The sequence below is a fragment of the Cornus florida genome, unplaced genomic scaffold (assembly GCF_030987335.1).
Source record: "Cornus florida cultivar Cherokee Brave unplaced genomic scaffold, ASM3098733v1 CherokeeBrave_3.0.0_Hap2_Chr08, whole genome shotgun sequence".
NCBI lineage: Eukaryota > Viridiplantae > Streptophyta > Magnoliopsida > Cornales > Cornaceae > Cornus > Cornus florida.
In genome coordinates, this window is record NW_026775578.1 from 13,920,001 (window position 1) to 13,932,618 (window position 12,618).

Genomic DNA, 12,618 nt, shown 5'->3' on the forward strand with positions numbered 1-12,618 from the left:
AATTACACCAATAATGATATTAGGTGATTGTGATCATGGGAGGGAAAACTTGTTATAGACATTAGAGAGAAAAAAATTAAAGTATTCAAATCCGTTATTTAATTTAGTAAATAGGTTGAAAATTGCATTCAACTTATAAATGAGCGACCATTTTAAAGTTTAGATTGAAATATCAGTTTTAAACCACTTTTAAAATAATTGTAGGAACATAGCAACAAGTAACCCCGGCCTAATGCACTGTGGTAATGGTTTTTGCTCCTTTTTATTTTTATTTTTTTGTTATTTTTGTTTTGAACTGACACAAATTCACAATTCAAAACAAAAACAACATTATGGATGTGTAAATTATTCCTTACCAGCAATCAAAAGACTCAAATATTGTTGTGCTAGCTGATTCAAATAGATATAGGTATACATATAAATATAAATTATTCTAATATCATTTTCTTTCTAATAAAACAGAGCCTATAGTATTAATCACTAAACGTGCCCCAAGCCCACTGGGCCTTAGCCCGTATCTTCGTCTCCATCTTTATTATTATTTTTATTTATTCTTTTAATTATTTTTTCAGTCTGTGTTGCTCGGTCTCACTTGGCTGAAAAAGAAATCAAAATGAGTGCTTCAGTGACAACCTTCGCTTGTACGCACAATCTTCTCTCAAATTCGAACCCTAGGATTGCTCTTCAATGCCTAAACAAGTCTATTCCATTTCAAACACTCGGTCTGCACAGGCCTTCTTATCGTCTCTCTACCAGGAAAACCAGAGCTTCAATACCATTATCCATCGCTACAACGTAATGAATTTTGCACTAGTGTGTGTGCATATATATATATACATATATCATCTTGGTAATGGTTTGTATATGTTTCTGCAGGGGTGCTAAAGAGTTTCTTCCCCCTGTTCTTGATTCTACATCTGACCCACCTTCTCTCTTTGATGGGACCACCAGGTTTTGCTCAACTTAATTCATTTCGCACTCTTGCTTTGTTTTTCAATTGTTATATGGGTTCGTCTAGTGAATTGAACGCTTGTTTATAATTCTACTTTATTGGGTATATAGAGGGGTTATTTGAATGTTGAAGAAAAGAGAAATTCGAACATGTTTATTTGTGTTTCGCGTAATGTTTAAAGTGGGTCTATTAATGGCAATGCCCCAAGCATACAGAGCCATTAGAACTAGTGTTAATGTTATTTTTTTAATATTTGGGCTTTTATTTTTTTAATATTATTTGTTGTGATGCCTTTGGTTCTTCAGTGACCAATTCTAATGTTAGAAAGAAAAAATAATAATAATAATAATAATAATTGAATGATGCAATTTTAAATCGATATGTGATTTTCATATTGGTGAGAATAAAATATAAACTTGGCAGCATTTCAGTTTGAACACCCATACAGTGATGGCAATTAGCCCCATCTCCTTGTGCCATGCTTATTTTAAATTTTCTTACTAAAATCTATCAAATACTTGCATATAATTTTAAATCCATAATACTGTTATTTTAATTTTCTTTTTTAATTATTTATCAAATGTGTTACATACCATCACAATATATCAAATAAGACTAAAAGAACATCCTTTAAAAAAAAAAAAGGTCAGGCAGGGTGGGAAGGGACGGCGGGTTGGGGAGCTAGTCCTCTGTCCCATACCCACTCTGATGCCATTTCAATTGTTAACCTATATTTGCGTTAGCATTGTTCATCTGACCACCAAATTGTTTATTTCTCTGTTTCAAGGTTATACACCTCTTACGTATGTCCATATGCGCAGCGGGTTTGGATAATTCGGAACTGCAAGGTAAGCTTCAATTTTACAACATTTGTCTTCAAGTTTTCTAATTTGCTTGTGTTCATGGATGAATCTGAGTTATTATAATTTTCAATCTGTTAGTAGTATGTACTCTTCCTAAAATGACATTTTTTCGAGTGTTCTAATATGTATGGAGGTGTTTGGAATTTCTATATGATTATTTTTCTTTCTAATGTGCAGGGTCTGCAGGACAAGATCAAGTTAGTTCCTCTTGATCTTGGGAATAGACCTGCTTGGTACAAGGAAAAAGTCTACCCAGAAAATAAGGTAACATTTCTATAAACCATATTAACCATTTGAGAAATGTGCTGCTGGAAAGCACTTTGGTGGATGACTGACAAATCCATAGACATCAAATGAGAACCTGAAGCATTTTTTTTCCGGAAGGTTGAGAACCTGAAGCATTAAGAACACTTACATTGTTCGTGTACTTTTTAGAAGTTCAAAATAACCTTGCTTTTTCAGAAGTATTTAAAATCTCCTGGCAAGTGGAATTGGCTCTTATAATGCTATAAGATAGTTTCCTGTTGATTTTGAAAACATACATGTGCTTGGATAAAGAGCTCTCCACAATTATGTTAGGGCCAAACATGCTATTTTTGTCCGAGTATTCTAATATAGAATTTGACAGGAAGGCTGTCACGGTTCTATCAAAAATGTGATTTGAACAAGATTGGTGTCACCATATGCTTTTGCACAGTGATTTAAACAAATATTCTATATTGAGATTATGTAGGGCTATCTTTTAACATTTATGCCATAAAATTGTCTTGCTATACTTCCAAGTTAGAAGCATAAGGTGCTGGGAAAAATACTAAGGTGGTTGAATTGTTAAAATGGTTTATTTATTTTATTTTATCTCGAGCTCCCCTTTAGGGAGATGGAGATCATATCACCCAGGCCAAGGTCCCGTGGTAATGAAAGAGTATTTCTTCTGACAACCTCATATTATGAGTCATGAGTTTATTGTTTTCTTCTTAAAAGCCCGTGCACTTCATTTTTTAAGATAAATCATTTTCCAACTATATAATCTACATTCTAGAGAAGACAAAGGAACTCCAGCAGCCAAAAAAAACTTAAACTATTATATTGGAATTTGGCATGCATATTGTGTATTAGATTTTATTTTTTTTTCACCGAAACCTTCGCGAATAAAATAAATCAAACTATTACATTGTACCCCTTAAGTATGCTACATAATCCCAATTGATGTGGTTTTCTCTGATATGGTAGTGGATGAAGAACCCTCTGGCACCTCCCAACATGTCAAAAAAGTATACTATTTTAAGTGAATATTTGGATGTGATTGAATAAACCTTCAACATGATTTTCCCTAGATACTCTTTATGATACCCTTGTCCTTTATTGCGTAATTCCGACTGTTTTGGTTGTTTTGTAATTTCTATTCGTCTTCTCTACATTCTCCAAACACTTATCTGTCTTTTGAGAAAAATGCATTAGTATAGCTTTTTGAGAAGTCCTATTTCCCTTCTAACTTCTAATGTTATTCTTTAAAATATAGGTGCCTGCATTGGAGCACAATAATGAAGTCAGAGGAGAGAGTCTTGACTTGATGAAATATATTGATAGCCACTTTGAAGGACCTGCACTTTATCCCAATGTAAGAAGGAGATTGTTCACTCTTGATGTAAAGTCAACCTTCTGAAGTTAAAATTTTGAAATCTAAAGCATTTTGAAAGTCGGCAGGAGCCTACCAAGAGAGAGTTTGCAGAGGAATTGTTATCCTACACCAACACCTTCAATAGAGCTGTGATCACTTCCCTTAAAGGAGATTCACTTAATGAAATCAGTAAGGCTCAAGACATGCTATGTTCTGATGTAATATATTCTAAGGGGGTCCTTATATTTATACGATTTATGACTGACATGCTTTAATAACCTGCTGTGGTAGGTGCTGCTTGTGATTACATTGAAACAGCTCTCTTAAAATTCAACGATGGACCTTTCTTCCTTGGCCATTTCAGTTTAGTAAGTAATACCATTCTCTAAAATGCTTAGTTGGCTTGGCATCTGTTCTTTTATTTCTTTAAATAATATTAATCCGTATCTATACTAAAATGACAAATGACTGTTCATGATTTACATTAAGAGTGCTTTACACTCGAATAAACTTTCAAAAATAAAAGATGTCATATATGACTTCCAAAAAAACTCTTTTTTTTCCTCCAAATGCTATCCCAGCTTCTCCATGACAGTCCATGCTATACAACTTCCCCCTCTCTGGAGGGGACTTATCTCAGCCGGCTATTGATAGTGGAACTTGATTCATTCTTCCAGAAGGAGCAAAGGCTAACCGCACAAATTTAGGGTTGTGCATCATCTCTTAACAACATAAAATATTTTTTTTCTTTTTTTTCTCATCTGATGCTGATCATTGATTCATGCATAAAAGGATCATAATTCTCTTGATTTTGATCTTCTTTGATGGATAACCTAGTATATATGGATTATAATACATCAATGGAGGACTGCAAGAGTAATTATGGATTATGATAAATCAATGAGGATTACAAGAGTATAGATTACAATTATTGCAATTGAAGCTGGTTTGATGGACTTGAAAATGAAGAAACTGAATTTTTATTTATCCCTTGCTAATGTTCACATGTAGACATATATGTGCATGTATATATTAGGTGTTGGATTAGAATTTCTCTTAAGGTTGACATGCTTTTTGTTTCCCTCTTTATCTATCAGTATTTGTTTCTCATACTTCCTTAAATGTTTGAATTACGAAATGTACAATTAAATTGTGAAAGAGGTAATAATTATGTTGATTTCTTCAATTTTTCAAATTCATGAGCTGGGCATGTATTAAACCGTTTGCATATTTTTCGCCAATTAATGGAACTGTGGCGACAGAAATTTTCTATCATTTGCATTTATTAGATTTTTTAGTTCCCTTTGCCAATTAATGGAACTGTGGTGAGAGAAAGTTTATATCATTTGCATTCATTAGATTTGATTAGTTTCCCGTGAACATGAGTAATTTTTTTGATTTTTTTTTTAACTCAACACCCTTCATTTTAGCCACATGGAGTCGGTTAAAAAGATCTTGCTCACCATTCTACTCTATGAGGTCATAAAATGGGTTGAATTACATTCTATCACATCTCGATTTACTATCTCATTGGTAGAAGAAATTGACTGTGACAGGGATTTTGACCGGGGCACTGTGCAGTTCCACGAGTAGCAGATTATTGAGCTAGCTACTTAACTTTGCATAGTGGCTACCCCATGGTGGAGTCAGAATCTAAAGTTTATCAAATTATACATATCTACGTGCTGAACATACTGTTCATCCATGTTTTTTGAAGTACTGGCAAATGTTAATACTATCCTTAAAAATGTACTTTGCTATTCAATTCTTTGTTAACTCTAACTTGTATGATAAAATTCATGTTTTCAGGTCGACATAGCATATGCTCCATTCATTGAAAGATTTCATCCCTTACTGCTAGATGTAAAAATATATGACATCACAACAGGAAGGCCTAAGCTGCTATCATGGATTGAGGTAGATTACCTCTCACATTTTATATGTATTTTTTCCTGTTCCAGTATTTTCTTTCTTTACTTGCATTGCGGGTTGTTAGAAGTGTTTTCTCACCTACAGGAGAAGGTTTAGTTCCAAAACTCTTAAAGTCGGTTCTTCTTATTCATCTACTGTAGACTTGCAACTGTTGGGAAGGATTCGTAGTAATGGATTTAGATTTTGTATCTGTGAATAGAACCAAATAGCATAAGTAGCAGTGCCTGCTAAACCTATTACAAATTGATATGCTAAATGTTTAGTATTACACATGCACAAGCGCGCACATATAGATGGATAGAGAGATACCAGTCTTACTATTATCATGGAATTCGATTCAATATGAAATTATTAGAGAAAGGGTTGAGTTAAGATGGTCCAATCATCTGCACAAAATACTTCGGCAGCTTTTATTTATTTTTATTAAATTCTATAAAGGATCAGGGTCCAACGTGATGCTCCTTGGTCAGATGACCAAGATATTGGCAAATACCACATACAATCGAGAAAAGTTTACCTATAATCACATGAAAACCATGAAGGCCAGTTGCTAAGGAAAAGGTAGAACCATAAATACCATCCGAAATAGTGGAGGGTGCTTGATAATATTCCATTCCTTGAAAGCCAGTGAATACTAGAGCCAGTGAAACGGTAGCTACTAAAGCATAAACTGCTTGTTTTTCCTTCCCCGCGAGTATAGCATGATGAGCCCAAGTTACGGCAGCTCCGGATGAAGGGGGAATAAGGGTAGTCAATGAATAATGTTAGTTGCGAGTTCAATTTCGATGAGGGGTACTGTCCGTCAATTGGGAGAGTCTATTGGTAGTTGCGGTCACTTAGTAGTTTTGTATAGTTGCTTCTCGGCCATTCGAACCTTTTCGACCAGCTCATTCAGCTGGGGGAGCGACAGGGTGTTTCCCTTCAAGAGTTCTGATTTGGAGGGGGGCTTCAGCTGTTCCCAGAACAATGACTCTCAACCAGGTTGATACCGATACGACATCAATGTATTTTTACTATCTTTCGATCTCTTTCTCTCCTGCCTCGGGTTGAAAACTAGGATTGTTGGTAAGGGATGATTTAGAATGCCATACACAAGTTGTTGGGAGAAAATTAGTTGGACCTTGACGATGCATGATGTATGGGTTTCTAAAACAGAACAGGGTAATGTGACGAGCTGATTGAAATTTAGGCATTCATTTATTTAGCTATTATCCCGTCATGTCATCAAGATTTCTGGGTTTGCTTTTTTTTGTTTTTTTTTTTTTTTTTTTAATTATGTAAAGCAGGCAATGGACAATATGTAGTGTCTGAATCTCAAGACTAATGGAGGGCGTTGTTTGTTCATGCAAATTAATGGGTTAAACTCAGCCCTTAAAGTGTGAATTCTGTTGTTAAATATAGGCATGCCTTGCCATTACTTGACTAGATGGTTTTAGAAGCAAATGGGGAACAAAATGAAACATTGTGTTTCACTTTATTTTGTTTGCATATGGAATTGAAATTCATTACATAGAATGAAGCAGTGACTAAAAATAACAGTACAAATGTTGTTATTTTTTGGAAGTCCTAAAAGTGATGTCTTATCAAGGAAAATGGACTCAATTCAAAAGCTGTGCAATTCATAGTAAACTCAAGTCATGTCCTTTGAAACCAAGTTTTATCACTTCATTCTATATTTTGTGCTGAACCCTTTCATCAATTTGGAAAATGTGTAAACATTTTGTGGCACTCGTGAAAATTCCTGGGTATCATAATGATAACATGACTCTGATCAACTCCATTGGTTGTCTTTACTGATTGGAAGGATTGTAGTTTTGATTTTCATACATGGACCACCTTGTACAGGAAATGGACAAAATCGAGGCTTACAAAAATACCAAACTGGATGTCCAAGAGCTTGTTGCCATGATGAAGAAGATCTTCTTGGTAACCCTGTGTCTTTGTAAATATGAAATCACACTTATAGTTAACTGTGAAAACCGCACTACTTGATTTGCAGCTAATTTTTGCCCCTTGCATTCTTCCTCAGGGAAACTGAAGATCTAGCTCGTGGTCGTCTCGGATATGCAGCCTGAAGTTTATATCTCATGGTGCTCTGTGATGTGCTAAATATCCAGTTTTTTAAATAAATTTCACTATCATAGTGCTGTTGTTTAGTAGCAGTTGATTGCTTGTAGTTGTTAGTACTATTCTTGGACCACGATAGTAGGTATGTAGCTAAATATATAAGCAATACGTACATCTTTGGTGTTGTATTAAGATTGTTGGTTTTTGGCCCTGCTAAACAGATTATTCCTCTGGAGAATCATCTGATTAGCAGAATGTACCACAAAAGTAAAGTAATGGCATCTGAAATTTGAGTTGATAACAATTTCTTGTGGAAATTGAGACGATTCTATGTCAGATTTACTCTTTTTACATGTAATCTGGATATCTCGGTTTGAATGTATGTACAAGTGTCAATAGCTACCTTCCCAAAGAGAAAAAACCTTCCCAAAGAGAAAAACTTTATCAGGAGTTATGTAAAAAAAAATTGGGAACTTTATCAGTTTTGCAGTTCCCAATTGGGGGGGGGGGGGGGGACAAATTGGTGTGGCATCCAAAGGAGTTTACATTCAAGAGTGCCTGGAATGCTTGTAGAACAAGAAGAACTGAGGTGTTTTGGGCTGGTTTGTGTTGGAATGGAGGAAGACCTCGATGGTCCTCTCATGCTGTACTGGTTTTACAGAATTGTATTTTGACAAGTGATTATTTGCAAAAGAGGGGCGTGAGTTTAGCATCTAGATGATGGTTGTGTTACAAGGAAAAGGAGGATGTGGACCATTTATTTTGCTGCTCTGTTTTTACTTGGCAGGTGTGGATGGAGTTAGCTGCTTTGTGCCAATGGCAGTTACAGAATTTTCAAACATTACATTGGTTGGCTGCAGAGTTTGTCCAATTGTTCAAAGTGAATAATGTCAGAAATAAGCTATGCAAATTGGCATTCACAGCTACATTATACTTTATTTGGAAGGAGAGAAATGAAAGGCTACATAATGATAAATGTTGTAATCCAAAGGAGCTAAATGCATAATTTGGGAGATTCTTGATATCTTAGGCATCAGCTTACAAGATACAATTTTAATGTTTAACTAGTTTGTTTTTTGCTCTTCATGTAAGATCTTTTGTGTTTTCTTTTCCCTAAGGGGCTGATTATTGTAATAGGGGTATGCCTCTATGATTTTCTGTAACATATTGTTTATTTGTTTATATTTATAAAAAATTTCCTCCATTTAGGAAAAAAAAACTTTACTAAAAAAAAAAAAAAAAATCCTTTAATGCTCCAAGAATAGCGACGAGGCTTGAAAGAATTTCTACTTGCCAGAGGCCAATGCCATCATTCATTCTCTTACAAACACCTAGTCTAATATATCCAAGACTCTCCCTGTCCAGATTCAATGTGGGACAGTAATCCATGACAATATGTTACACCATCATATTATTTGTATTAAAAAATCTTATTATTAAAAAAATAAAAAATCTAAAGTCGTATAAGATGGTAATCAGAAATGACAAATAGCTCATTAAATAAGATAATTTGATCAAGAGTTCAAAATTTATAAGCAAAGTGAGTGGGTGGGTGGGTGAGGATGTAAAATATGTTTAATACAAAAATCTAAAAATAAAAAAAAATAAAAAAAAAATAGAAGTTTTGATTCTTGAATCGTTATAGAATCCTTTGTCAATTACCACGTGTCTATGTTCATATTTGTAGATGGTTAGGAACTGAAAAATAGGAGACCCATTTATAGTTACAGTACATTTTCCCAATTTATAGAATAAGTACTTGTCTTCTTACCGACAACAAAGAACATTTCTTAATAGGATAAAACCACGTGTTATTTACAATAATATTGTTGTTATTAGGTTGGTCAAAGACTAAGTTTTTGAACAAATTAACCCTTTTCCATGCAAGAGAGGTATAACCGCATTTAGCTTCGTTCACTTCCTAACAAACTCCAAATCTCTCTCTGGATCCGAACATGTCTCAGTCCAAACTCTCTGTCCATCACTCGCTTCCTCCTCCTCTGCACATTGAGCTGAAACCATGGTAAGCAGCAACAAATCAGGAGAAGATTCTGAAAACAGACTAATTGCTTTGGAACAGATGATGATGATGATGATGACCAATCAACAACGCCCTTACGCCGCCGGCCTCTACAGCCCTCGCAACTGCATTACTTGGCTCTTCATCCTCATCTTGATCATCTACATCTTCTACTCTTCGAAGCTCATACTCATCAACAATGGCCAATCCCAGTGTTCCCAAACTTCCCACACCCAACAAATCAATCTCCCCACAAACCTCACTACTACTCTCACCAACTCTTCTTCTCTCAAACTCCAAAATAAGCAAGAAATACAACCTCTTGTGGTGTCCCAACGTTTTGATACCCAGCTTAAACACATTGTTTTTGGCATCGCTGGTTCATCACATCTGTGGGAGGAGAGGAAGGAGTATATCAAGATATGGTGGAGACCTGGGGAGACTAGAGGAGTTGTTTGGATGGATAAGCGAGTCAGGACTAGAAAAAGGGAAAAATTGCCCGAAATTCGGATTTCTGGGGACACTAAGAAGTTCAGGTACTCGCATCGTCAGGGGACAAGATCGGCATTGAGGATTTCCAGGGTGGTCTCGGAGACCTTGAGGCTTGGGATGAAGGATGTAAGGTGGTTTGTGATGGGTGACGATGACACTGTTTTTGTAGTTGATAATGTGGTGAGAGTACTTTCAAAGTACGATCACAGGCAGTTCTACTACGTTGGGAGCAATTCGGAAAGTCATCTTCAGAATATATATTTTTCCTACGCCATGGCCTATGGCGGAGGTGGATTTGCAATAAGCTATCCGTTGGCGGTGGAATTGGAGAAGATACAGGATCGGTGCATTCAAAGGTATCCGGGGTTGTATGGAAGTGATGATAGGATTCAAGCTTGCATGGCAGAGCTAGGGGTGCCTCTAACCAGAGAACCTGGATTTCATCAGGTAAGCCTAAGATAAGCAACAACACTATGATTTTGCTTAATTGGTATATATATATATATATATGCCTAAAGAATTCAGTGAATTCATCTTCGTCATCACATTACTAATATCACATCTATCATTATAACTATGACAATAACTATCGCATTAAATCATACGATAGTTAAAAGCATCATGGGAATCATATTTGTCATATTAATTTAGTCCAAGTAGCTAGGTGGATATGCAAACCTGAATTTGAATAGGACTTCAATTCTTGATTTGGGTTGGTGTCTTGCTTTTGTGCAGTATGATGTGTATGGGAGTCTCTTAGGCCTTTTGGGAGCCCATCCTGTGGCTCCAATGCTGACACTTCACCACCTCGATGTAGTGCAGCCGATAATCCCATCAATGGACAAGTTTCGGGCAGTCCAACAACTGTTTGAGTCCGTCAAGCTCGACTCTGCCAGTGTAATGCAGCAATCCATCTGCTATGACAAGAGAAGGCAGTGGTCCATTTCCATCTCTTGGGGCTTCGTTGTTCAAGTGTTAAGGGGGATCATGTCTCCTAGAGAACTAGAGATGCCGGTTCGAACCTTTCTTAACTGGTATCCTAGAGCTGATTACACAGCATATGCATTCAACACCAGGCCTGTGACCAGGCACATATGCCAGAAGCCTTATATTTTTTACATTACCTCAAGTATTCAGCGTAAGAATCAAATCATCGGAGTTTACACTCGTCACAAAGATATCTTCTATCCTTATTGCCGGTGGAAAATGGCTTCACCTGAAGATATCGAGTCCATTGTGATCATGAAAGCACCGGATCCTCTGCGTTGGCAAAAGGTTTGCCATTTGAAAAACACACCATTCTTTCTTTGTTAATGTTGAATATGTTTCCTAATGCTTTTCTCCAGTTAATGTGCTTGCTTTGAACAAAATTTTATGTAAGCACATCAAAGCGTAACAAAATAACAACATTTATGTCTCTTGCTTTCCTTCCTTTTGGAAACCCCCAAAGGTCCTCTTTTATCAAAACCCGCGAGTTTATGAAAACCTACACAGATTTAAAGTCATGCAATTGGGGGCCAAAAGAGGGGGAAAACACTCGTATAACCCCCCGTGTTGCTCTGGTTAAAGACGAGAAAATTGAAAAAAAAAATTACACAAGGTATGATCACAGATCACCTGTCAGCGCCAACGGAAAAGAAACAAGTTAGATTTGTTACAAATTCTCAAACCACTCACTATGCCTACGCCAAGTGTTACTAGGATTAAACACAAAACAGCATTAGCCGAGTCTCCTTTTAGATTGAATTAAGTATAAACATTTTTTTAACACTTTTGTCTTTTCTCATCTGATCATTGTTGCTGAATTTTTATGTCTTGGTGTTGGTACTAATCTTAATTTTCTGCTGCAGTCACCAAGGAGGGATTGTTGCAGAGTGTTGCCATCACGTAAGAAGACAACTATGTCTATTTGGGTGGGAAATTGTCGAAAGGGTGAGATTAGTGAGTTATAGCAGCAACAAGGAGCTAAAAATTTTATCTTCTCTCTGCTCTTTCCCAGCTGGTTCATTGGCAGCATATAGGAATAAAATCAATCCTAGGTTGCTAATAGAAACTGAGCACAGAACTGTCAACTATTTTTATCTTCACAGACATCAGAAAGCCAGCAGAAGCAAGAAGTATCATCACTGACTCGTGAAACGTATAGGTTATTTGCTGCTTCTTTTTTTTTTTCCCGGTAAGGAATTCGCTATTTTTGTCTGTCTTCGGGTTTTTTTTTGTTTTTTTCTTTGTGTAAATTTGACTCAAAAACACCAAGCATAGTACTTGTTATTACAAATTCGCTTTGTAAACAGTGCCTAGTTGATATTTTAATGTCATAGTCATAAAGGGGAATTATTCTGCCATATTTTCCTATGAAACAAACAGAGCCTAGCTATCACCTTCCATCTCTTTTTGGCTTATGAATTACTGAAGGAAACAAAATTCCATGCTAGTATAATATTGGTAGCAAAATTTCCTTGAAACAGGTTTTCTTTATCAAATATAAATGATTCTTCAGTCAATTCGACTCACCAACTGTGCTTGAGTTTTGTTATTTACCTTCAAATATGAGGAATTGATGCGTTTAGTGGCGTAGCAGATGCCAAGACAACATGAGTGCACTTGAGAGGCAGTTGCATGTCGATGCGATGGATGTCATTCTTAATCTCGAAATTCACTGTTTCAATAATGA

General features: G+C 36.0%; 2 protein-coding genes across 2 annotated transcripts; both read left to right on the forward strand.

Moving 5' to 3' along the window:
- The first annotated feature begins 563 nt into the window (after positions 1–563).
- Positions 564–7,736, forward strand: LOC132269507 (glutathione S-transferase L3-like). Its single transcript, XM_059770722.1, has 10 exons — positions 564–795; positions 877–951; positions 1,740–1,800; positions 1,993–2,079; positions 3,335–3,433; positions 3,520–3,622; positions 3,725–3,801; positions 5,243–5,350; positions 7,211–7,291; positions 7,395–7,736. The coding sequence occupies exons 1-10, from the start codon at positions 614–616 to the stop codon at positions 7,401–7,403; spliced, it is 882 nt and encodes a 293-aa protein (XP_059626705.1). The 5' UTR covers positions 564–613; the 3' UTR covers positions 7,404–7,736.
- Positions 7,737–9,452: 1,716 nt separating this feature from the next.
- LOC132269747 (uncharacterized) lies at positions 9,453–12,230 on the forward strand. The gene is made up of 3 exons (XM_059771000.1): positions 9,453–10,391; positions 10,680–11,219; positions 11,795–12,230. The coding sequence occupies exons 1-3, from the start codon at positions 9,453–9,455 to the stop codon at positions 11,894–11,896; spliced, it is 1,581 nt and encodes a 526-aa protein (XP_059626983.1). The 3' UTR covers positions 11,897–12,230.
- The last annotated feature ends 388 nt before the right edge of the window (positions 12,231–12,618 follow it).

Bases quoted from the DNA above. Each gene is read 5' to 3' on its own strand.
- LOC132269507 (XM_059770722.1), top strand. From the start codon at position 614: ATGAGTGCTTCAGTGACAACCTTCGCTTGTACGCACAATCTTCTCTCA. The intron at 796-876 runs GTAATGAATTTT...ATGTTTCTGCAG, and splicing joins CCATTATCCATCGCTACAAC to GGGTGCTAAAGAGTTTCTTC. The intron at 5,351-7,210 runs GTAGATTACCTC...CACCTTGTACAG, and splicing joins AGCTGCTATCATGGATTGAG to GAAATGGACAAAATCGAGGC.
- LOC132269747 (XM_059771000.1), top strand. From the start codon at position 9,453: ATGGTAAGCAGCAACAAATCAGGAGAAGATTCTGAAAACAGACTAATT. The intron at 10,392-10,679 runs GTAAGCCTAAGA...GCTTTTGTGCAG, and splicing joins GAGAACCTGGATTTCATCAG to TATGATGTGTATGGGAGTCT. The intron at 11,220-11,794 runs GTTTGCCATTTG...TTTCTGCTGCAG, and splicing joins ATCCTCTGCGTTGGCAAAAG to TCACCAAGGAGGGATTGTTG.